This window comes from Erinaceus europaeus, chromosome 11 (genome assembly GCF_950295315.1).
Source record: "Erinaceus europaeus chromosome 11, mEriEur2.1, whole genome shotgun sequence".
Classification (NCBI taxonomy): domain Eukaryota; kingdom Metazoa; phylum Chordata; class Mammalia; order Eulipotyphla; family Erinaceidae; genus Erinaceus; species Erinaceus europaeus.
The window spans coordinates 25,559,718-25,587,265 of NC_080172.1; the positions used below are offsets into that span (position 1 = coordinate 25,559,718).

The following is a 27,548-nucleotide window of genomic DNA, read 5'->3' on the forward strand; positions in this document are numbered from 1 at the left end:
TAATCTTATTTATTAATTATTTATTTTACCAGAGCACTGCTCAGCTCAGGTTTATGGTGATGTGGGGAATTAAATCTGGAACCTCAGAGCCTCAGGCATGAGAGTTTGTTTGCATACCCATTGTGCTATCTCCCCTGGCCTCTACACTTTTTCATATTACCCACTAAAAGACCTCCCACTAGCTACTGAACCTCATCACCTTCACAACCCCCTTTTATCCACTCCAAAGTTGGCATCTTATCCCTTGCTCTGCAAAGTTTATCTCTATGTGGTGTTTTTTACATTTTATTTTAATTTTGCTGCTGTTGCCAAGGAAGCAAACATAGGTCCTTTTCTATTTAGTCTTTTTATTTATTTTTTTTTTAATTTCTTTATTGGGGAATTAATGCTTTACATCCAACAGTAAATACAATAGTTTGTACATGCATAACATTCCCCAGTTTCCCATATAACAATACCACCCCCACTAGGTCCTCTATCATCTATTTAGTCTTACTGGTCCCATATCCAGTATTTCTCAGTTCGTATATCAGACAACATGGAGATTCTATCAGCTAGTCCAGCTACACCTGTTCGACATTGAAACACTTGAGTGATAACTACAGGGTGGACATCTCCAGACCCACAGTGAGAAAGAGGATCCTTGTGCCAGCTCTATAATTGGAATTCTAAATACTCTTTTACCAGTGAAACATGCAGTATTCTAGAAATCCAGAGATCAATTCAAGGCTGTTACCTAACCATCTTTAAGCTGTCTGAATACTTCCCTTTTCCCTTGTTACTTAATAGGATAATTTAGGATGGATTTAGGGGGGGAGAAAAACAGAGACATCTGGCAATGTTGGAAAATGCTTCAAAGAAACCCAGCCTTCTGAATAAAAAAAAACAACAATGAGATCTGGATCTTTGAAACTCACTTAGACCTAGGAATTGACTGCAGGGTTATGAAACTGCATGATTTGATTTAGATCAGCTTTCTGCCCATGAGACTTAGAATTTTTGCACTTATATATATCAAGTTAATCACAGTCACTTCTTTGGGTCAACTTTCTCTCTGCAGGAGAGCACAACTACTTGGTTTCTATCCAACATCTGAATGAGCAAATGAAGAATATAAACTGTAGTATATACTCTCCAGATGTCTTTCTGGATTTGTAAAATACAAGACTTACTAGAAAGATATAAAATGTAATTAGCTTTTATATCAAACAGTAGTGGATATTACTTCAGTTTACCTAACATGTATGCTAGTGCTGAATACAAACCAAGCAACTTTTAACTGAAAAAAAAAGAAAAAAAGAAAAATTTCCTCAAAAAAATCTGGTCTGATGTTTTAACAACTATAATTGATAAGAGCTGTAACCTGCTGTGTATTAAGTTTGCATGCTCTAAGTACTACAGTAACAAAAACAAACAAAATGAAATTAGGAAGAAATGCAAAAGTCAATTAAAAATGCCAAAATACAGCAGATTTCTATGAAAAAGAATAGACAGAAGTCACAGACTAAGTAGCAAAGTTTGTGAAGTTTAGATGCTACGCTGACACAATTTTTCACCAAAAAATGTATCCTGGAATATAACATATTTAGCAAGGACAAAAGGACTAATATTTGATGCTATTAACTATAGTGATCCCAACAAGAATTTGGGACTATTAGCATACAAATGATGTCACCCTGAGGAGGTGCTTCAGAGAAGGGAATGCATAAAAGCATGGGACTTTGAGCACTTTGCTCTTTTTGGCTACTGCTGCTTCTCCTGGTCAGATGTATCTGGGCAGAGGTGTACCAGGTATCTGTCAGGGCTACTTCTCCTGGGAACTGAACACGTGTGACTCTGCTAGCTGGTAAACTTTTAGACCCCTTTACAGCCATGAGCAACCTTTACCAGAGTTGATAATTGTTTATCTTATGGGACTAAACTTTTGATAACTATACTCAGACTTTATGGACCCAGCGTACTCTTAACCCTTGATGATAAATGCTTATTTTGCCTTTTACCTGTTTTACCCTAATAAACCTTGTGTTGTTTAAACCAGTTCCCAGCTCCCCGCTGTGAATCCTTTTATGCACTCCAGCTCCCCAAACCCCCTTTTTAAGTTAAATAACAACAATTAACTATTCATATATCCAATTGATGTGCATGTGTACATAGTGCTGGGGAATCAAATTTAGTTTCATATATGCAAAATGTGTTCTACCACTGAGTTACATCCCCAGTCCCTATTATATCTTCTTGCAAATATCATGAATTATATATTTTAAAATTCCATGTAGGGGCCCACTGGTAGATCACACATATTACTATGGATGAGAACCCAGATTCAGGCTCCTAGGTCCCAACTGCAGAGAGGAAGCTTCACATGCAGGAGAGCAGTGCTTCAGCTGTTTTCTCTCTCTCTCTCCTCCATTTGTCCCTATCTTTCTACACAACAACAAAGGCTATCAGGATTGGTGGAGTTGTGCAGGCAACAAGCCCCGGTGATAACCCTGGTGACAAAAAAGAAGGGGGGTGCTAGTAAAAGGTAAGATACTTTAATATATATATATATATATATATATATATATATATATATATTTCTGATATAGACAAAAACAGAGGGAATGAGGGGAGTGAGAGACAGAGAGAGAGAGAGAGAGAGAGACCTGCAGCACTGTTTGCTTCACTACTCATGAAGCTTCCCCTATGTAGGTGGGGACCAAGGCCTGAAACCCTGGACCTTGCACAGTGTAATATGGGTACTCTGCTGGGTGTACCACTGCCAGGCTCCTAAGTTAAGATACTTTTAAACTTATTAATTGATTTAGACAACTGAAATTTTGAAACATGACTAACTAGGTTGAAAACAATATTGACTATCAGAATACATTTACTCCATTTCTGGTTTAGTTTTTTTGTTTGTTTGTTTTTTTGTTTTTTTTTTTCCCTCAATGTGCTGCAAAGGACATAAATTTAGAATTAGAAAAAATAAATTTAGAGGGTCAGGCGGTAGCACAAAGCACAAGGACCAGCATAAGCATCCTGGTTTGAGCCGCGCACCCGGCTCCCCACCTGCAAGGGGGGGGGGGGGTCACTTCACAAGCGGTGAAGCAGGTCAGCAGTTGTCTGCCTTTCTCTCCCCCCTCTCTGTCTTCCCCTCCTCTCAGTTTCTCTCTGTCCTATCCAACAACAACATCAATAACAACAACAATAAGAACCACAACAATGATAAAACAACCAGGGCAACAAAAGGGGGGGGGGAAGCCTCCAGGAGCAGTGGATTCATGGTGCAGGCACTGAGCCCCAGCAATAACCCTGGAGGAAAAAATAATATAATAAATGGGCAGGCAGTGGTGCATCTGGTTAAGCACACACAAGGACCAGAGTTGGAGCCCCACTACCTGCCTGCAGAGTGGTGCTCCATGAATAATGAAGCAGGTACTGCAGGTGTCTCTGTCTCTCTCCTTCTCTCTCTCTCTCTCCCCATCCCTTCTTCTCAATTTCTCTCTGTTCCATCAAAAAAGAAAAAGAAAAAGAAAAAAGGGCTGCTAGAAGCAGTAGATTTATAGTGCAGGCGCAGAACCCCAGTGATAAGCCTGGAAGCAAATAAAATAAAATACTTCAAGAGATAGTTTGACTATATAAACGACAACAATTTAACGTTATTTTGCAATTAATCTGGGCTACACTGATATGTTTATTTTCCTATCATAAGAATACAACAATACTTATAAGAATATAAGAATACAGCAATACTTTCTAACGTACCACACTGAAAATGTTTTGCTGTATTTTAAAAGCATATCATCATTGGGGGTACATACCTTGCCAACTATGTGACCTGGGTAGGAACCATGGCACAGTGTAGGAATGCCACAGTACAACAGCACTAGGGTAGATCTAGTGCTGTGCTGTCTGCCTGTTACTCTCATTTACATATATCTTTATATATATTTGACCATTACTGGCCTTGGGAGCAGAGAAATTGTGAATATGCAAGTGTATAAGGTCCAAGCAGCATGAGAGAGAGAATGTCAACATCAAGTAGCAACTACAAAAAATATTCTACTGTATTAAACCACTTTTAGTCTTTATTATGCTTATCATTGCCAATATTAAACAAATCAAAAAGGGGAGTTTTTTTACATTAGTATCTCTGTTATCATTGGCATTATTAGTCACTGTCACTATTTAATGAACACTTATCTCTGCAAATGCTTTACCTCTACAAATATATAATCTATGATAAAGCACTAATCTTCACCATCATCATGATCTATAGAAGAAATGTGTCCTAGCCATTTTGTTCCATCACATAATGTTCAACCAAAATTTAAAATCAGTTTTCATCTGACCCTCTAACCCCTGCTATACTGTTGTATATTTTCACTCACTGTAATGTGATTAAACACTAAAAGGAAAAAAAAAACTCAACAAATATTGGCTAAAGTTTGCTTTTCTGAACAGTAACTAAGAAAAGAGAATTTCCTGTTTCTTTCTTGCCACAAACCACATTTTTACCAACCTTTTAGCGGAAGCTACAAAAAGCATTGCTTAATCATTACCTCCCATAAGTTTGGGACTTCAACATCCTATCAGAGATTCCTTTTTAGTTGGCAGCAAATAAAGATATCTGCTAGTAAGTCATGAATGAAACAGTCCAGACATTTTAGCGCCACTTTAAAAGTATAGTAGATATATAATAATTTCAACATTTTAGCAAATAGTTAAGAGGTAAGTACCTCAAACCATTTTGTTACCATTTCTAAATATCCTTTCCACTTAGCTTTCTTTTTCAAGCTACAATTTTTAATCTTAAATCTTACATGCAAAAACATCTATGGCAAAAAAAAAAAAAAAAAACTATTCTTTTACTCTGATTTCTTGACACAATTCTTCCTAATTCAGTCACATACAAAAAAGAGGGGAGGGGGGGGGGATGGAGTAAAATGGGCGAGTGTCTTATTGTTCTTTAGTCCAGGCTTATGGGGTATATAAATAGAGAACTACAAACTAGGTTACTTTTACTGCCTTCTGTGACAGGAGAGATCACTAGACTTCTAAGTGAAAAGATGCATTCATTTTCTTTTTTTTTTTATAGGTATTACATTAATTCCATAAAGGCAGACCTCCAAAATAGCAGGACTGCAAAGTGATTGGATTTAACTTTATTTATTATTATTTTTTAATATTTATTTTCCCTTTTTGTTGCCCTTGTTGTTTTTCTATTGTTGTAGTTATTATTGTTGCCATCATTGTTGGATAGGACAGAGAGAAATGGAGAGAGGAGGGGAAGACAGAGAGGGGGAGAGAAAGATAGACACGGCAGACCTGCTTCACCGCCTGTGAAGTGACTCCCCTGCAGGTGGGGAGCCGGGGGCTCGAACAGGGATCCTTACGCCGGTCCCTTGCGCTTTGCGCCACATGCGCTTAACCCACTGCGCTACCGCCCGACTCCCGCATTCATTTTCTTAATGTAATTGACAACTCAAATATTTCTTTAATTCTTAATATATATTACATACTTTTTGGAGTTATAGTTATAGTGGCATTTTAAATTCTATCAGGAGACAGATAATATAGGTAGGAATAAAACAGCAGATATTCCAAAGTCTGCTCACTAAAACATTGACCTAAATGAGAAAAGGTAAATTAAGAACTAGGTCACCATATACAAGGGCACAAGCTCAAGCCCCTGCTCCCCACCTACTGTAGGTCTCTCTAGCACCATAAACAAATAAATAAGTAAATAAATAAAGTCACCGAGAGCTGTGAATTTGTTGTTTAGGCACCAAATCCCAGCAATAACACTGGTGGTAATAAAAATAAATTTAAAAATAGAAATGGGAACTGAACAACGAGACAAGTAAGACAAAGGAGTTCCTTATTTAGTAATTCTAGAACACTGTCTCATATACCCTGATTAAATAGTTTGAAAAAATTCATCCTTTGACTCAAAAAAAATAATGATCTTGATAACAATAGCAACGATGATGTATCTTTGGGACAAAATTGACGGAACTGATGGTAACTATACTTGTGAAGTAAAGAGATAAAAGGTGACTACCAGAGTTTCACTCATATATGGAATATAGATAGTTCAAAGATATGAACCTCAAAAAAAAAAAAAAAAAGACAGTCAAACTGTTTCTAAGACAGAACTAGAACTATGATGGGATGAGGGCATAGAATTAGGTGTACGAATTGTGCAGCTATACCCCCTGCTACCTTATAATCTTGTAAAGCATTATTAAATCCCTAATAAAAATATATTACATTTGAAAAATGCATCCATTTCTATAGTAATACAATAGAACATGTTTTATCTTTCATCTTTCCCTCAAACGCACAAACTGAACGGTGAAACACATTTTAACATAGTCCTACTACCTTCAGAAACTGCTCTGCAGATCATTATATTGGAAATGCTGGCACAATATTTTATGCTCAAAATTGCTGATGCTATAGTTTACCTGTCAGCCATCTATGGCTGTGAGCAGAATTAAGCTTAGATAGCATTTCACTTATACATGCTTTCCAGCATAGTTTTCTCTGAGTTTCCTCTATTTCAATTTGGTTGTTTGAATTTCAACAAACAGGTTATAATAAAGCAACTCATGTTTCACGATGGTTGTGAAATTACTATCTTAAAGGAAGACACAAAGCAACAATTCTGAAATTAAGAGAAGCCTGTCTCTGTCCCCACAGTTGAAACTCCACAAAACAGTAAAACACTAGACAGGACATGTATTTCATAAATGTGACTAATAAGTGAACAGGGATAATTTGCTTTGTCTTTCTCTATATACGTCTTTCATTAAAATAAGTAAAATTATTTTTTTAAAGCACAATAGTTTTATCTGTAACAATGACTATTCCTATTCTTTGATTTTATATACTAAATTTAAATTTTTTAACTATTTTTACCATGATATTTCATCATATTTTCTAATCTAAGAGATAATATTTTCTCCTTAGTTTCTTAAGTTACAATAAAATTAAAATTTGAGGGGGCCAGGCAGTGGAGCACTCATGCTATCATGCACAAGTACCTGGGTTTAAGTCCCCACTCCCCACCTATAGAGGAAGGCTATGTTTCAGGATTGACAAAGCAGAGTTGCAGGTCTCTCTCTCTCTCTCTCCTACCCCAATTTCTCTGTCTTATTAAAAAGAGAGAGAGGAGGAAAGAAAAAAAAATGGCCTCCAGGTGTAGGAGATTTGTAATGCTGGCACCAAACCCCAGTGATAAACTTGGTAGCAATTAAGAAATATATATTAAAAAAAAAAAAAAAAAGAACTCCATATCCCATCCCCTCCCCTGATAGCTTTCTTATTCTTTAACCCTCTGGAAGTATGGACCCAGAGTCATTATGGGTGCAGAAGGTGGAAGGTCTGGCTACTGTAACTGCTTCCCTGCTGAACATGGATGTTGGCAGGCCAATCCATACTCCCTGCCTGTCTCTCTCCCTAGTGAGGCAGGGCTCTGGGGAAGCAGAGCTCCAGGACACATTGGTGGGTCATCTGCCCAGGGAAGTTGAGTTGGCCTGATGGTAGCATCTGGAACCTGGTGGCTGAAAAAAGTGTTAACATATAAAGTCAAACAAATTGTTGACTAATCATGAACTGAACCTAAAGGCTGGAATAGTTCAGATGAAGAGTGTGTGTGTGTGTGTGTGGGGGGGGTGTCTCTGTTTTGTAGATGGTTAGTAGTCCTATTTTAGTTATATTCCAAAGGTCCCCTGACTGTATTAGTTTTTTTTTTTCCTAAAAAAATAAAAATTAAAATTAAAAAAATATTTCTGTGGTCTGGGAGATGGTAGAGTATCAAATATAGAAGCATGAGGTCCTGGTTCAATGCCTGGCACTGCATGTGCCACAGTGATGCTCTGGTTCTCTCTCTGGTATAAGTAAATAAATAAGTCAATAAAATAAAATAAAATAAAAGCATCCTTTATTGAGCCAGTGACTAAAAAACTAAAATTCATGACATCTTGTCTTCTCCAATACAGGGAAGTCTTCCACATCGATTTAAATAATCTTTTAGAATAAATAAATAAGTAAATAACAAGCATAGAACCTAAAAGTTAATATCAATTTTGACTTAAATTTTGTTTTAATTAAGTTCTATTTTTCATTTATTTTAATTGTTTTCATTTTTTATATTTATTTTACTTATTCCCTTTTGTTGCCCTTGTTGTTTTATTGTTGTAGTTATTGTTGTCATCGTCGTTGGATAGGACAGAGAGAAATGGAGAGAGGAGGGGAAGACAGAGAGGGGGAGAGAAAGATAGACACCTGCAGACCTGCTTCACCGCCTGTGAAGTGACTACCCTGCATGTGAGGAGCTGGGGCTGTAACCAGGATCCTTAAGCTGGTCCTGGCGCTTTGCGCCACCTGCGCTTAACCCGCTGCACTACAGCCCGACTCCCTATTTTAATTGTTTTCTATTTATCGTTCTGGTTTCACTTTTTTTAAGTAATTACTCCACATAAACAGCATTCTCTGGGGCACAATTCACCCTCACAAATCTAAAATATTAAAAATTTAATTCTGGTTCAAATAGAAAAGCTTTCAACAATTTTTGAAAGATACCAATAAGAAGAAAAGAAGCCTTATGGTATTTTTTAATTATTATCTTTATTTACTGGATAGAGACACAGTCAGAAATCAAGAGGAAAGGGGATGATAAGAGAGGGAGAGAGGCAGAGAGACACCTGCAGCCCCGCTTTAGCATTCGCAAAGCTTTCTCCCTGCAGGTGGGGACCGGGAGCTTGAACCTCGGTCCTTGAACATTCTCTCTCTCACTCTCTTTTTCTTAAATATTTATTTATCTATTCCCTTTTGTTGCCCTAGTTGTCTTCTTGTTGTAGTTATTATTGTTGTCGTCGTTGTTGGATAGGACAGAGAGAAATGGAGAGAGGAGGGGAAGACAGAGAGGGGGAGAGAAAGACACCTGCTGCAGACCTTCTTCACCGCCTGTGAAGCAACTCCAATGCAGGTGGGGAGCCAGGAGCTCTAACCTGGATCCTTATGCCGGTTCTTGAGCTTTGTGCCACGTGCGCTTAACCCCCTGAGCTACCGCCTGAATCCCTCCTTGCACATTCTAACGTGTGTGCTCAACCAGGTGAGCCACCACCCGGCCCCGGTGCTTTATGGTATTTTTAATCACTTCTATATAATTCATAACTATAAACGAATGGCCTCCAAAGTAATTTTTAAAGGTCTCAAATTAATCTCAAAGAAATTATTCTGTTTAACAACATCAAATTAATACTCATCCAAAAAGTACTGAAGGTTGGGGGGATAGGGCACATATCTTGTCATGCAGTTTGTCTAGGGTAAAATAACAATCATCAGGGAGTCCCAAAGCACCAGGAAAAGCTCTGGTACTAAGGATCTACCTATCCATCTGGATAAAAGAAATAGCAAACTGGCAGCCTTAAATATATATGAGGTCCCAGTTCCACAATAAAGAAAAAGAAAATAACTAAGAACTTAAAAGTCCTTAGATGTCTCCCTCTTTATCTTTCCCTTCCTCACAGTTTCTGGCTGTCTCTGCAATAAATAAACAAAAATAGTAAAAAATAAATCAAATCAAATACAAAGATTTTTAAAAACAATTAAAAAAGCCCTCAGATAAAAACAAAAAAAGTTAAATGGTAAAGATTCTTTTATTACAATTTAGAAAATATAAACTACTACATTAATGTTAAAGATGCATCAAAAACTAAAATATATCAAGAGTGATAATCAAATATGATTTATTTGAAAATCTATCACTATTCATTTCCTGTCACCATTCTAAACATGCAAGCACTAGTTCCAAGAAACATTTTCTTTTTTTTTTTATTTCTAGTAATTCAAAAATCATCCTAAGGCAAATGTTATCATTGCCAAAGTCATTTATGTATATAAAGTATTTCATTTCTGGAGAAGACTTCCAGAGGCGGAGCTAAGAGCAGCAGATCGCTTTCTCTCCTCTCCTCTCCTCTCCCGGATCAAATAGGAATACCAAAGGAGATCACCCAGACCGAAACAAGACAGGATTAGAATGACCACAGAAACCCAGTGAATCACCCGTGACTACAAACACGCGTGGCTGGTGACAGAGAGGAGAGAGGGGCCTAAGGAGAGATTAAGGGACTGCTAACAGTTCGACAGTTTGTCAGTGGAGACACCACCTCCACCAACAAGGGGACAGCTGAAGGGAGGAGAGGACTCCCCAGAGACTCACCAGGTGCAACTCTGAGTCTCCACTGCTACTGCCCTCAGAATCTGGAGCAGCAACAGGGAGGGACACCAGGGTACAGAGATCTAACCTGGAAACTCAGGAGAAGACCTATACCTCAGTGGCATAGCTGAGGGGCTGTGAAAGTCTCTTTGCATAACCACTGGATTATCTCTGCCACACCCTGCTTTATCTCTTGGTCAGCAGTCAGTGATTAAGCAAAGAAGCCTATTGATAGTTTAAAAGCCCTCAGGCTGCCATAGCCTACAGGGGAAAAAAAAAAAAGGCTTTTACACCACTGAACTCCAACTCAGGGATTGAAAAAACTCTTAATTTATATACAATGGTTAAAACAACAAGAAAAAATATTGGAGACTCGAACCAGGACAAGAGTCCAGCTAAAAGTCCTCCAGAGGGTGAACAACAAAACAAGTTCAACATCCAAACATTAGCTAAGGAAATAATAACAGGAGTGAGTAAAGAATTTGAAAAAATTGTAATCAGAAATGCAGGAACAACAAATGAGAATATGGAAGAAAATTCTAATGAGGAATGGACACTACTTAATGCTCAGAGGATCAGGCAATCAAGAGGACTTAACAATTATTAATATCTATGCACCCAATGAGAAGCCATCTAAATACATCAAACTTCTTTTTTTTTTTTTTTTTTTGTGCTTAACATGCTGCTACCACCCAATCCATTTTTTAAATTTTTTGGGGTTTTTTTTGTTTTTTTGTTTTTTTTTATAATTTATTTCTTTATTGGGGAATTAATGTTTTACATTCAACAGTAAATACAATAGTTTGTACATGCATAACATTCCCCAGATTCCCATTTAAAAAATACATCAAACTTCTACTGAAAGAGCTACAGCAATATATTAACAGTAACACAATCATAGTAGGGGACTTCAACACCCCACTATCTCAACTTGACAGATCATCCAGGAAGAAAATCAGTAAAGACATAAGGGAGCTAAATGAAGAGATAGATAAACTAGAACTATTGGACATTTTCAGAGTCATTCATCCCAAGAAACTTGAATACACATTTTATTCAAATCCACATGGATCATTCTCAAGGATAGACCATATGTTAGGCCACAAAGACAGCATCAGCCTATTCAATAGCACTGAAATCATCCCAAGCATCTTCTCAGACCACAGTGGAATTAAACTAACACTTAACAATCAACAAAACATTAGTAACAGTCCCAAAATGTGGAAGCTCATCAGTACACTTCTTAACAACTTCTGGGTCACAGAGGAAATCAAGGAAGAAATCAAAATGTTTCGAGAGTTCAATGAAAATGAAGACACAAGCTATCAAAATATTTGGGACACAGCTAAAGCAGTCCTAAGAGGGAAGTTCACAGCTATACAAGCACACATTAGGAAACAAGAAAAGGCACAAATAAACAGCCTGATTGCACATCTTAAAGACCTAGAAGAAGAACAACAAAGGAATCCTAAAGCAACCCTAAGGACAGAAATCACTAAAATTAGGGCAGAAATAAATAACATTGAGAATAGGAAAACCATACAAAAGATCAATGAAAGTAAATGTTGGTTCTTCGAAAGAGTAAACAAAATCAACAAGCCTTTAGCCAGACTCACAAAACAAAAAAGGGAGAAGACCCAAATAAATCGGATAGTAAATGAAAGAGGAGATATCACAACAGACACTGTAGAAATTCAACATATCATGCGAGGCTTCTATGAACAACTATATGCCACCAAGCTAGAGAACCTGGAAGAAATGAATGATTTCCTAGATACCTACCAACTTCCAAAACTAAGTCAAGAGGAAGTGGATAACATGAACAGGCCCATCACGGCTAATGAAATTGAAACAGTTATCAAAAATCTTCCCAAAAATAAAAGTCCTGGACCAGATGGTTTTACAAATGAATTCTACAAAACTTTCAAAGAAGAACTAATACCTCTACTTTTAAAAGTCTTCCAGAAGATTGAAGACACTGGAATACTCCCTGCCAGCTTCTATGAAGCCAACATCACCCTGATACCAAAAGCAGACAGGGACACAACCAAAAAAGAAAACTACACACCAATATCTCTGATGAACATAGATGCAAAAATATTGAACAAAATTCTAGCCAACCGGATACAGTAGTATATCAAAAAGATTGTTCATCATGACCAAGTGGGGTTTATCCCAGGCATGCAAGGTTGATTTAATATACATAAGTCAATCAATGTGATCCACCACATCAACAAAAGCAAGACCAAAAACCACATGGTCGTATCAATAGATGCAGAGAAAGCCTTTGACAAAATACAACATCCCTTTATGATCAAAACACTACAAAAAATGGGAATAGATGGAAAATTCCTGAAGATAGTGGAGTCTATATATAGCAAACCTACAGCCAACATCATACTCAATGGTGAAAAACTAGAAGCATTTCCCCTCAGATCAGGTACTAGACAGGGCTGCCCACTATCACCATTACTATTCAACATAGTGTTGGAAGGTCTTGCCATAGCAATCAGGCAGGAGCAAGGAATTAAAGGCATCCAGATTGGAAGAGAAGAAGTCAAACTCTCCTTATTTGCAGATGACATGATAGTATACATGGAAAAACCTAAGGAATCCAGCAAGAAGCTTTTGGAAATCATCAGGCAATACAGTAATGTGTCAGGCTATAAAATTAACATTCAAAAGTCAGTGGCATTCCTCTATGCAAACACTAAGTTAGAAGAAATTGAAATCCAGAAATCAGTTCCTTTTTCTATAGCAACAAAAACTATAAAATATCTAGGAGTAAACCTAACCAAAGAAGTGAAAGACTTGTATACTGAAAATTATGAGTCACTATTCAAAGAAATTGAAAAAGACACAAAGAAGTGGAAAGATATTCCATGCTCATGGGTTGGAAGAATTAACATCATCAAAATGAATATATTACCCAGAGCCATCTACAGATTTAATGCTATCCCCATCAAGATCCCAAGCACATTTTTTAGGAGAATAGAACAAATGCTACAAATGTTTATCTGGAACCAGAAAAGACCTAGAATTGCCAAAACAATCTTGAGAAAAAAGAACAGAATCGGAGGCATCACACTCCCAGATTTCAAACTGTATTATAGGGCCATTGTCATAAAAACTGCTTGGTACTGGAACATGAACAGACACACTGACCAGTGGAATAGAATTGAGAGCCCAGAAATGAGGCCCCATACCTATGGACATCTAATCTTTGACAAAGGGGCCCAGACTATTACATGGGGAAAGCAGAGTCTCTTCAACAAATGGTGTTGGAAACAATGGGTTGAAACATGCAGAAGAATGAAACTGAATCACTGTATTTCACCAAATACAAAAGTAAATTCCAAGTGGATCAAGGACTTGGATGTTAGACCAGAAACTATCAGATACTTAGAGGAAAATATTGGAAGAACTTTTTTCCGCATAAATTTTAAAGACATTTTCAATGAAACGAATCCAATTACAAGGAAGACTAAGGCAAGTATAAACCTATGGGACTACATCAAATTAAAAAGCTTCTTCACAGCAAAAGAAACCACTACCCAAACCAAGAGACCCCTCACAGAATGGGAGAAGATCTTTACATGCCATACATCAGATAAGAGTTTAATAACCAACATATATAAAGAGCTTACCAGACTCAACAACAAGACAACAAATAACCCCATCCAAAAATGGGGGGAGGACTTGGACAGAATATTCACCACAGAAGAGATCCAAAAGGCCGAGAAACACATGAAAAAATGCTCCAAGTCTCTGATTGTCAGAGAAATGCAAATCAAGACAACAATGAGATATCACTTCACTCCTGTGAGAATGTCACACATCAGAAAAGGTAACAGCAGCAAATGCTGGAGAGGGTGTGGGGTCAAAGGAACCCTCCTGCACTGCTGGTGGGAATGTCAATTGGTCCAACCTCTGTGGAGAACAGTCTGGAGAACTCTCAGAAGGCTAGAAATGGACCTACCCTATGACCCTGCAATTCCTCTCCTGGGGATATATCCTAAGAAACCCAACACATCCATCCAAAAAAATCTGTGTACACATATGTTCTTGGCAGCACAATTTGTAATAGCCAAAACCTGGAAGCAACCCAGGTGTCCAACAATAGATGAATGGCTGAGCAAGTTTTGGTCTATAGTAGTATGGAATACTACTCAGCTGTAAAAAATGGTGACTTCACCGTTTTCAGCCGATCTTGGATGGACCTTGAAAAAATCATGTTGAGTGAAATAAGTCAGAAACAGAAGGATGAATATGGGATGATCTCACTCTCAGCCCGAAGTTGAAAAACAAGATTAGAAAAGAAAACACAAGTCGAACCTGAAATGAAATTGGAGTATTACACCAAAGTAAAAGACTCTGGGGTGGGTGGGTGGGTGGGTGGGGAGAATACAAGTCCATGAAAGATGATGAATGACATAGTGGGGGTTGTATTGTTAAATGGGAATCTGGGGAATGTTATGCATGTACAAACTATTGTATTTACTGTTGAATGTAAAACATTAATTCCCCAATAAAGAAATAAATTATTAAAAAAAAAGTAACAAAATACACCCACATAAAAAGATAATACACAAAGAAATACATCAATTTCTCACTGACAGTTTCAAAAATTAAATTATATGCATGATTTCAATAATAAGATAATATCTTAATATTATAACCACTGGGTAATTTGCTATATATCACCTAAGAAAAATGCGCATTCTCTTGCCTTTAATTTCCCAGAATTTTTCAAATCACCTGTTTATCTTTTCTCATCTAAATCTCTAGTTTTCTTTTATACTCTCTGTAGAGTTAGACTCACAGTTCAGATCATTGATTCTAAGATCCCATATGTACAAAAAATGGATTAAATCCATTTGAGCAGATAGCTTTTAAAGAAAGTGGTAACAATTATAGCTTGCTTTTTGAAGTTGATGAATAAATGGTTTAGATTTATAAAACTACTGGTATCATTGATAATGAATCTACTATGAATAATAAGAATGTTTTAAAATACTAAGCAAAGCATAAAGATTAGTACTAGTTTTAGCATTTGTGAATCACTTTGAAGTCACATCACTTCTTGTCCTAATTCCCTACATTGCCAAAGAAGGTTATTTACGATTTCTAACATTCCTTTTCTTTATAAATGTCTGATCTTTAGATATGAAATACTATTTTAGTCTTGAATTTTTGTTAGTCTGTTTGTTTTGCTTTGCTGCCAGGGCTTTTTCTGCACCTACATGATTCCACCACTCCCAGTAAATACCCAGCCCCCAAGCCCATCATACACATTTTTTCTCTTTTTTTCTAGATAGAGGGTAGTATACATCACAGCATAACTCCACTGCTCCTAAAGCCTCCCCCTTGTATGTTGCTGCCAGCAATGACCAAGTGCTTGAACCCAGGTCCTTACCTGATAAATTGTGAACTCTACTAGTCGAGCTATCTTTTGGCTCCTAGGCAATTTTATCACTTCTCCTGACAACTTTTTCAGGTAAAAAGAAATAAGAGGGAGTTGGGCGGTAGCACAGGGAGTTAAGCGCAGGTAGAGCAAGGCGCAAGGACCACCATAGGGATCCCAGTTCGAACCCCCCCCCACTTGCAGGGGAGTCGCTTCACAGGTGGCGAAGCAGGTCTGCAGGTGTCTTTCTGCGCCCCTCCCTCTATCTTCTCCTCCTCTCTCCATTTCTCTCTGTCCTATCCAACAACAATGACATCAATAACTACAACAACAATTTAGAAAAAGGCAACAAACGGGAATAAATAAATAAGAAATGTATTTTAACAAAGAAAGAAGAGAGGGGAAAAGAAAGGGAAGGACACCATAGCACTGAAACTTCCTGAACAGATTGGGGCTAGGGCTCAAAGCTGCATAACAAGCATAGCAAAGCAGACACCCGTCTAGTTGAGCTATTTTGCCAGCCCCACAGTTTCATATCTACTAAAGAAAAATTCCAGGGGAAAAAAGAAAAAAAAAGAATTTCAACTTCCAAAACAGTAAGTAGGCATTTGTCTGTACCGACTCTGAGAAAGTAGCTGGTACGTTGCTTCCTAAAACTCAGGGTGATAGCATCTTTTGAAAATTAAAATAAGGAAGTTCTTCAAACTCATCATTGCACTTCTAGGAATGAAGACTAAATAATGATCTGCACATCTACATAAATATGTGTTCAAGGATACATATTTCACTAATGGCTATAATATGCCACACTTAAATTCAAATGTTGATTTTTTATTTCATTCTGAATTCTGATCAACCCAATCAGTCTTACACTTTCTAGTAAATGACCCTAGTTGTTCAATCCAAAAATCAGAGAGTCATTATTCATACTTCCTTCACAATGAATTCAATAAAAAGTTCTCTTTTCCTTTAAAAAATGTATTTATGAATCAGGCAATGGCACACCTGGCTGAATGCACGTTACAGTGTGCAAGGACCCAAGTTCAAGTCCCCATCTGCAGCAGGGGAACTTCTTTCCTTTTTTATTTAAGAGTGCATTTTGTCTGTATTTAATGAGAGAGAAACAATAGAGAAAGGTACCAAAGCAGTGCTCAGCTCTGGCTTATGGTGGTGCCGGGGACAGAACCTGAGACTTGAGAGCCTCAGGCATAAAAGTCTTTTTGCATAACCATTATGCTAAGTATCCAGCCCAGAGGAGGAATTTCATGAGTAGTGAGGCAGTGCTATAGTTCTCTTTTTCTTTCGCCTTCTTTCTTTCTTTTTCTCTTGTTTTATCTGCCTCTATCTAAAAGATAAATGAATAAATTATTTAAAACAAATAAAAACAAAAACACATTGAAAAACCAGCCACTCACCTAAACCTCTACTGCTACCAATACATTTCTAACCACCTGTACTTCCTTTGTGAATCATAGTAACAAACCATTTCTTCTCATTAACTCTTATCTCTCAGAACACAGCTTGAAATAATCACTTAGTCATTCCTCTACCTAATCAAAATTATACCATGCTGTGGAAAACATTCTCATGACTTTCACTGTACTTCGCAGAAAATCTAAATGTCGCATTCTCCCACTCTGTAAGCTCATCTCTACCAAGATCACCCTTAATTTGATTATTCTAACCAAAACTTGCAGTTCCTTAAATCAAGCTCTTTCTTTTCGGCATTTTTTTTATTTTTTAAATACAGCTTAAAAAATTAAAAAACAAAACAAACAAAAAAACACTAAGACCCCAAGAGGGAATTCTGAATCCAGGAACTTGAGCAATTCAATCAGAAGAATTTGTAAGAGAGGTTAAAAAAGACCTATTACAGGTGAGATATGTTGCAACATATCAGGCTGGCAAAATAGCTCACTTAGATAGTTCAGTGCTTTGTCTTGTGTGTGACCCAGATTCAAGCTTGGCCCCTACTATGCTTTATTTACATTTAGCTGTGTTCCTGTTTCTCAATACAGACAATAATTGTTTTCTTTTCTTTTTTATTTTTGTTGGGAGAATAATGTTTTACAGTTGATAGTAAATAAAAGGTTTCTATATGCATAATATTTCCCAGTTTTCCCCATTACACAAATCAAGCTCTTTGATGCTGCTTAAGTAAAGTCTTTTTGCCAACTTAGGGAAGTCTCTTTCAACACAGGTTTCTGAGTCATTCAGTTATTCCTACAATCCACTTGCCTCACCCACATATTCTCCTTTTGCACACTTTAGTTTCATACTATTTGTTCCCTTCATCCTCACCTCAGTTTTCAGTTATCTTGCTTATAAAGTTTGCATTTATTCCCACTGGATGATATGAAATTGTCTCACTATAATCATTTCAATGCCACACCATGTCAATAAATGTCCATTACATCAATGACAGAATAACATGGGAAAGCAGAAATTTTGCTTTCATTTGTCACAAACATTTATTATTTAAATAACGAGTTTAAATTTAAAGCAAAACATTTTTGGGTAAGTCAATTCTTCCACTTCATCGATGTCAATTAAAATAACTGACTTTCATTAAAAACAGATCAGTAAGAATTTGGTGAAAATTTGCATGGTACATAATAATGGACAAAAAGTTTATGGCCTGGCTTTAGCAATCTTCCTGGCTGATCTCTGAACACCTTAGTCTGTAGCCATTTCTCTGGAAAATATAAATTGTTTGGACTGGGTGACAAGAGATGAATTTAGGAAGACAGCCACGGAAGAACAAATCAGGGTATCGGCTTTGTGGTATTTTTTTTGTTGTTGTAGTTATTGATGTCGTCGTTGTTAGATAGGACAGAGAGAAATGGAGAGAGGAGGGGAAGAAGAGAGGAGGAGAGAAAGATAAGACACCAGCAGACGTGCTTCACAGTCTGTGAAGTGACTGCCTGGCAGGTGGGGAACAAGGGGCTCGAACCGGGATCCTTATGCCAGTCCTTGTGCTTTGCACCACTTGAGCTTAACCCGCTGTGCTACCACTGACTCCCCCCCCCCTTTTTTTTTTTTGACAGAGAGATAAAGAGACCACAGCAGCACTAAAGTTTCTTTAATAAGCTGGGGGCTGAGTTCAAATGTAGGTCACACTCATGGCAAAAGAATGTGCTATCCTGTTGAGCCAATTTAGCCTACTCCAGAGTGCACTCCCCACCCCCAGGTTTGTTACTTATTTCAAGAACAAGTAGAATCAGTTGGAAAGTGAGGATCTCTACTTAGTACAAAGACAACCTCTTAAATGTTATAAAAAATAATGTTCCTGGTGTCATAGAATTAATATCATGTTGCCTTTGTGACAAATTCTAGGTGTTCCCTTACTATAAAAACTACAAAGACTGGAAGAGTGCAGATGAAGAGTTGGGGGGTCCTCCATTTTTTAGATAGCTAGTAGGCATATTTTAGTTATATTCCAAAGGGCCTGTGGCTATACTAGTTTTTTTTTTTTTCCCCTGAACCTGAAATCTGATATGCAGGTGGATCCAAGTTATTGTCTAGGGAGATGATGTTATGGCTGGCAAAGGAACAGAAAGCTGGATCAGGGAAGAGATTAGCTCCCTAATACGGGAAAGGGGTATAAATATTGTTGACTATAAAACCCATAGATTTGATTTGGTCTGGGGCCCATATTCAACTCTTCATCTGCACTATCCCAGCCTTTAGGTCCATGATTGGTCAACAATTTGTTTGGCTTTGTGTATTAACTCTCTCTTCAGCCACCAGGTTCCAGATGCTAGCATGATGCAACCTGACTTCCCTGGACAGACAACCCCACCAATATGTCCTGGAGCTTCGCTTCCCCAAAGCCCCACCCTACTAGGGAACATGAGAGGCAGGCTATGGCCAATGTTTCAATATGTGCTCTGTTCCTAAAACTATCCCCAGTGAAGTCACGTGCTGGCTTTACACAATCTTGTCCAGTTGCGAATAACCTACATAAGTTCTCTTCCCACTGATAACACATTATCTTTATCTCATTCATTCCAAATATATTTTTCTCTGTAAGCAACTTCTACTTTTATTTCCAAAATTAAGTCTGCTTACCGAATAAGAATCATCCTAAAACTATACTATCTTTTTTTTTGTTATCAGAAACATTTTCCTATTTGAACTTTTTTGAACAAAATACTTTACCTAACTTGAACTAAACAGATGGTTCATAAAGTTCTGTGATTCTGAATTGCAGTATATTAAGTAGAACTACCTTCAGTTCTTAGGAAAAGTTTTGATGCTCTTATAAAGTTCACCTCTCTTTGTCTCAAATCTAAAATCATTATTACTGGAAACAGCTCTAAGCACAGAAAATAAAGCAACAACTAAAAGAAAAAACTATGAATCTTAAAACTTTAATTAGAGTACAACACCTGCAAAGGAAAACAATTCAATGCTTTTTTAGAGGAGAATATGAGATGTGAAATGAATATCAGAGGATTAAAAAAAAAAAACCTGAAGAACCACAAAAATGATAAACAAAGCCCAATCTGTCTCTAGTATCTGCTTCACCCGATTCTCATAAAAAACAAAGCCAGGAGCAAAGGTAAAGACTTAAGCCCTTCCCTGTACTAGGGACTTACTTTATCATATTACTTCTTGAATTTAAACAAACACAAAGGAAACTTACCTTCATAAAGGGACCCCAGTTGATATCTTCCAGTAAAAAATTTCGGCAATGAAAATACAAGCGCTCCCAATCCTATCATAAAGGATGCAAAGGAAAGCCATCTTGGTTTGTGTCCTCTTTCACCAATGAATGATACAAATAAAGATAGCACACAAAATGCTATATCGTAGCTTGATGATATCAGGCCTGTCAGTGAACTCTTCATTTCATAGCGTTTCTCAATAGTGGAAATGCTAATGTTTACAAGGCCATTTACTGCAACACCTAAAAAAGAGAAAAGGAAATTTATATACATTATTATCATCAAGCATATGATTTTTCTTTGTTTTTCTCTCTCCACTGCTCTGGGCTGATTTTTCAGGCAGAAAGAGAGAAAGGAAGAATGGAAGAATGGAATGGAATAAAGAAAGAAAGAGAGAAAGGAAGAAAGAGAATAAGAGAGACAGAGATTTCCATACTGTGGGTATAGGACTTGAACCTGGGTCACACTCATGGCAAGGCAACACACTAACCAAGTGAGCTGTTTTCTGTCCCCAAGATTAAGATTATTGACACAACACACTAATCCTTGGCTGTTCTATTCTTTTGGTATTTTTAATATACCAATTTTGAATTTAAAAAACCAAAGCTTCAAAGCTAAGCAACTCAAACATATTTTTCCATAAATCAACTTCTTTTTAAATTGTACACTGAATTTTTTTTTAATTGTACACTGAATTTTCAGGTACTAGATGAAGTTGGTGGCAACTACTTATTAAGTTGTAGCTAACTTCACTTTTCTTCAAATAATATATAAAAATTCAGACTAAGTTTCCTAAGGCCAGTTTGCTATAAGTTTTTCAGCAAAAACTCCTGCAGACCTCACTTAGGAGAATTCAGAAAATGCAAGGGAAGTCATTAGGGTAATGGTCAATCCTTCCCCATTTAATCTGTAAACATTAATGACAACAAGAGATCTCAGTATTTAAAAAAAGTGAAGTTGAATACTCTTGTGTTTGATTTTATTTCACTTTTTAAATTCTAACTCTGAATAGGTATTAAAGTTGAAGGTTATGGAGCAACAATAAGCAGTCTTGTTTCAACTGCTGACCTTTTAAAGCATATGCAAAATAAAGGGAAATACTTGCATTTTACCTGCTTGCTATGTTGAAATAATAAGAAAAAGTGGGAAATACAATTTTGACTAGCTTCGTAAAAGTGCCCTTTCTAGCTCTAGAATAAATTTATAAGAGTGGAAACATTACTTTAAATTTGAAATTAAAAGAATATAAACAAAGTGTAAAGTTTTTGATTAGTTTAATTAAGAAATCATCATGAATTATTTTTATTCGTTAACAGAAAAACTAGATAAAAATCCAGGGTTCTATAGACTCTTAAATTTTTTTTCCTTATCAAAACTATAATTAGAAACATTTATATTTTTAAGAGTTGGTATTAAAGTTCTAGCACGATTTTTATCTTTTTTAATTTTTTAACTATCTTTATTTATTTGATAGAGATAGCCAGAAATTGAGAGGAAAGGGGATATAATGAAGGAGAGAGACAGAGAGACACAGGCACCCCTGCTTCCACTAGTGAAGCTTTCCTCCCACAGGTGGGGACAGGGGGCTTGAACTTAGGTCCTTGTGCATTATAACATGTGCTCAACCAGGTGCACTATCACCCAACCCTAACATGATTTTTATAAAGATGCAAGTTATAAAAGTCTATAAGTAAATGAAGAATACTTAAGATCCTAAGGTAAAGTGCCTTAAAATACTTAGGAATGACATGTTAATGAGGAGATCAATTTATCTGAGAATGTGAAAAATTTCACACCCCCAACACACATCAGCCTCCCAACACATCTGCCATCCTGATTTAAAAAAAAAAAAACTGAGATCTGCAAGAAAGTGCACCTGGGAGCCTACCTGCTTGTTAGGCTTATGAACCTCACAGCACTAGCAAATTTCTGTGCCCTGGTGTTGCTTCCCTTTCTCTTTCTCACTCTGCTCTTGTCTTTCTCTTTCCAACTGAAAAATGTCATCCCAGGGAGTCGGGCTATAGCGCAGCGGGTTAAGTGCAGGTGGCGCAAAGCACAAGGACCGGCGTAAGGATCCTGGTTCGAACCCCGGCTCCCCACCTGCAGGGGAGTCGCTTCACAGGCGGTGAAGCAGGTCTGCCGGTGTCTATCTTTCTCTCCTCCTCTCTGTCTTCCCCTCCTCTCTCCATTTCTCTCTGTCCTATCTAACAACGACAACAACAATAATAACTACAACAGTAAAACAACAAGGGCAACAAAAGGGAATAAATAAAATAAATTTTAAAAAAAAAGATTTAAAAAAAAAGAAAAATGTCATGCCAGAGCAGTGAAGCTTCAGTGATAACCAAGAAAGAGGAGGAAAACTGTATTGGAATGCATTTTCTTTATGAATAAACTCTATGAAAACATAATTTGTAAACTCTTAAGGAAGGATAGTACTTTTTTAAGCCTACTAACTCCAATTCTATGCTATGCAAGTTCTAAAAACTCTGCTTTGAAAAAAAAAAAAGAAAAGAAAGAGAAAGAGAAAGAAAAGAAATTCCCAGTTACGAAGAAGACTAAGGCAAGTATAAACCTGTGGGACTACTTCAAATTAAAAAGCTCTTCACAGCAAAAAAACAAACAAACAAACAAACAAACCAATACACAAAGAGACTCCCTCACAAAATGGGAGAAGATCTTTGCATGCTGCCATGCATCAGACAAGAGTTTAATAACCAAAATATATAAAGAGTTTACCAAACTTGACAACAAGAAAACAAATGACCCCATCCAAACATGGGAAGAGGACATGGACAGAATATTCAGCACAGAAGAGATCCAAAAGGCACATGAAAAAATGCTCCAAGTCTTTGATGTCAGGGAAATGCAAATAAAGACAACAATGAGATACCACTTCACTCCTGTGAGAATGTCATATATCAGAAAAGGTAACAGCAACAAATGCTGGAAAGGTTGTGGGGAGAAAGGGACCCTCCTGCACTGCTGGTGGAAATGGAAATTGGTCCAACATCTGTGGAGAACAGTCTGGAGAACTCTCAGAAGGCTAGAAATGGACCTACCCTATGACCCTGCAATTCCTCTTCTGAGGATATATCCTAAGGAACCCAACACACCCATCCAGAAAAATTTGTGCATACCTATGTTCATAGCAGCACAATCTGTAATAGCCAAAACCTGGAAGCAATCCAGGTGTCCAACAACAAATGAGTGGCTGAGCAACAAATGAGTGGTTGTGGTTTATATACACAATGGAATACTACTCAGCTATTAAAAATGGTGATTTCACCATTTCCACCCCATCTTGGATGGAGCTTGAAGAAATCATGTTAAGTGAAATAAGTCAGAAACAGAAGGATGACTATGGGATGATCTCATTCACAGGCAGAAGTTGAAAAACAAGATCAGAAAACACAAGTGGAACCTGAACTGGAGTTGGTGTATTGCATCAAAGTAAAAGACTCTGGGGTGGGGGGGTGGGGGGGGAGACTATAGATCCAAGAAGGATGACAGAGGACCTAGTGGGGGTTGTATTGTTATATGGAAAACTGGGAAATGTTATGCATGTACAGACTATTGTATTTATTGTTGAATGTAAAATATTAATCCCCCAATACGGAAATTAAAAAAAAAAAGAAATTCTGTGAATTACTGCATACTCTGACTTAATTGTAAATGAGTGGTGACAGGAAGCATAAAAAGAACTCAAGTGCTGGAAGGAATCCTGTTGTTATTAAAGAAATACTGAGCTATGTAAACTCACTTGTTTAGAAGTTTTCATCCTAATTAAACACCTATCAACAAACCATGAAAATGGTTCACCCAAAGATAACTGTTGAGAAACAGAGTAATGTTTACAGTCATTCAAACTCAAACTGAAATAATAATAATAATTTACTGAGTTACTTCCATTTCAGGTTATGCTTCTTTTTTCTTTTACTTTTAACTTTCTTTTTAAAGATGTATTTTATTTGTCACATATGAAACAGTTTCACAGAAGAGAGAGGAGACAAAAACCACACTCTGGTAACTGCAGTGTCAAAAGATCAAACCTGGGAACCCCAGACATTAAAGTCTTATACTCTACCAGTTAAACTATTACTTCAACTGCCAATTTTAATTTTCTTTGTGATTTAACATTTTAACTTTTTTTATTTCTTTTTTTAAATTTTTTAAAATATTTATTTATTTTCCCTTTTGTTGCCCTTTATTGTTTTATTGTTGTAGTTATTAATGTTGTTGTTGGATAATACAGAGAGAAATGGAGAGAGGAGGGGAAGACAGAAAGGGGGAGAGAAAGATAGACACCTGCAGACCTGCTTCACCACCTGTGAAGTGACTCCCCTGCAGGTGGGGAGCCAGGGGCTCGAACTGGGATGCTTATGCTGGTCCTTGTGCTTTGCGCCACCTGCGCTTAACTAACTGCACTACCTACCGCCCAACTCCCTGTTTTGACTTTTTTATTGTGACAAAATATAAGTAACATGGGCTCAGGCATTGGCACACATCCACTTGAGTGCACATGTGACAGAGCCGAAGGACCCAGGTTCAAGCCGCTGAACCCACCTGTATGGGTGAAGCATCTCAAGTGTTGAAGTGCTATAGGTGTCTCTTTTCCTCTCCCTCTCCCTCCCTCCACATCTCAGTTTCTCTTTGTCTCTATCCAATAAATACATACTTTTAAAAAATTACACAACATAAAATTGAAAGCTAAAAATCATGCAACTATCACCACCGTCAAGTTCTAGAACACTTTTAGCTCTCCATGATTCTTCAGTTGGGGCCTTCAGTCTTGGAAGATGTGTTCCCAGATTAGGCCTGAAACATTTTTATGAGTCTCAATTATATTTGAGAGCAATTTTAAATACTCAAATATAAACTGATGTATTCTGAGTGGCCGGAAGATGGCACATCAGGTTAATTGCACTCATTATAATGTGCAAGGCCCAGGTTTTAAGCCTCTGGTCCCCTCCTGCAGGAGGAAGCTTCAGGAGCTTCATGGCAGAGAGAGAGAGAGAGAGAGAGAGAGAGAGAGAGAGAACTTTTGCAGAAACAAAAAAATGCAAAGGGAAACAACATCTTAGCACAAAACTACCTCAATTAAAAGGTCTGTAGTTGACTTACAATTAAGATGCAAATCATTGAACAAAAAGTTCTTTAGAGACAAGAAAAAACATCTAGGGGGCCAGGTGGTGGCACATCCAGTTGAGAGCATATGGCAAGGACTCAGGTTCAAACCCCTGGTCCCCAACTACAGGCAAGAAGCATGATGAGTGGTAAAACATTGCTGCAGGTGTCTCTCTTTCTCCCTGTCTATATCCCCCTCCCTTCTCATTTTTTTTTTTCCTGACCTATTAAAATAGGAGGGGGAAGAGGAAAAAATGAAAAAATGGACAGTTGGAGCCATATATTTGTCATGCAGGTGAAGAAGAAGAAGGAGGAGAAGGAGAAGGAGAAGGAGAAGGAGAAGGAGAAGGAGAAGGAGAAGGAGAAGGAGAAGGAGAAGAAGAAGAAGAAGAAGAAGAAGAAGGAAAGAAGAAAGGTAAAATAGGAAAGAAAAAGGGGAAAATTAGCTTTAGTCTTGTGTTAATCTTGAAAAGAGCAGTTACATATCTCCAATAAAATTGATCTTGGATTACAATTTTGTTGTTTCCTTCCTTCCTTCCTTTTTAAATAAAAGACTAAAATACAACTCCTCATGTCATAAAAAGCAGCAAGGATCCAAACCCTGGACTTGGGTCCCTAAATGTTTAAAACTGAAGTGACCAGGGTGGGGAAGATAGCAATAATTGCTATGTAAAAGATTTTCATGTATGTGTTGGGGGGACAGGTGGTAGGGCAGCGGGTTAAGAGCACATAGAGCAAAGCACAAGGACTGGCTTAAAGATCCTGGTCCCAGCTCCCAGCTCCCCACCTGAGGTGGGGGGGTGCTTCACAAGTGGTGAATCAGGTTTGCAGGTGTCTATCTTTGTCTTCCCCTCCTCTCTCCATTTCTCTCTGTCCTATCCAACAACAATGACAATAACAATCACAACACAAAACGGAAAAAACAGCCTCCAAGAGCAGTGGATTCCTGGTGCAGGCAGAGCCCCAGCGATAACCCTGGAGGGAAAAAAAAAAAAAAAAGGATTTTCATGCCTGAGGCTTTGAAGTCCCAGGCTCAATTCTCTGACCATAAACCAGAGTTGAACCACACCCTGGTAATATAAATAAATATATATATGTTATTATTATGCAAAGAAACCTCAGGTGACTAAAAAAATCAATAATCTACAAACTACCAAAGTCAGTAAGTCCTTCTAGATGCTCCACCTTAATATCCAGTTCTTCTATTTATCATCTAAGAGTAAGTTCCCACTCCTTTCAAAGTTTCTTGCATTCCTTTCTTTTAGCTCCTCAAGGCTTTCTTTCAAGACTACTCTTCACCTTGCAACCTACACTCCTCGAAACCTCTCTAGGACTGCAAACTCCTGAGGGCATAAACCAGACTTAGTCAGAAATTCCCAAGAGTACCTAGAAGAGATCTTAGAACAGAGTACACAACTCTTTCAAACAAAAGGTTTGAAAGGCCTCACCCTTCGGAAACTCCTGAAACCACTGCTAACTCATTTATAAGGCTCCACTTGTACCAACATACAACTCAAACTAAATATTCTCATTGCAAAAGCCTTACCTGAGGCAGGCGCGGCTGTCTCCCACCCACCTACCCCCCACCCCCTGCCCCAGCACAAATCAGAGGCGAGCAATGCTCAAATCTCCGTCTGTCTTTTGTTCTGTATTTATCTTCCAATAAAAATATATATAATAATTAGAATATTGGGGGGTGTTTAGGGTTAATCTATGCTTTGTATTTGCAATAAATTATTCCACTAACACCCATCTCAATCACATATGCAAACTAATGACTTTTCCTTCCAGAATCTAAACAGAAAATCCCTTCAAGAGTTTAACAAAATGTAAGACTTTCTGATATAGAAAGATTCCCTGGGGCAAATCTTTCCCAACTCCCATCTCCCTAGGAGAAATGTAATCTGCTAGGCCGAGGAATAACACAAAACAGAAAAAGCTCAGAAGGCAAGTTTAAACAATGCGGTAAAGAGTCCAATATGTGGAAGCCTGAAATTGGTTGGTTGACGCCTGAGCGAGCGCTAGCAAATTCTAAGCGGAGCGCGCCAGGCGCTGCGTATCAGACACCCGCGGATCCCGCGCACTTGTTCCCTAGTATCAGCACCCCCCACCCCTTCTTGCTCTCTGCCGGGTCAAT

At 37.7% G+C, this 27,548-nt stretch overlaps 1 protein-coding gene across 1 annotated transcript in view; it reads right to left on the bottom strand.

Moving 5' to 3' along the window:
- SLCO4C1 (solute carrier organic anion transporter family member 4C1) overlaps positions 1-27,548 on the bottom strand; it is a 77,063-nt gene that overhangs the window by 49,012 nt on the left and 503 nt on the right. The window contains exon 2 of the mRNA XM_016193531.2: positions 20,263-20,526. Within this exon, the coding sequence (XP_016049017.2) occupies positions 20,263-20,526 (264 nt within the window). The remainder of the gene's footprint in view (positions 1-20,262; positions 20,527-27,548) is intronic.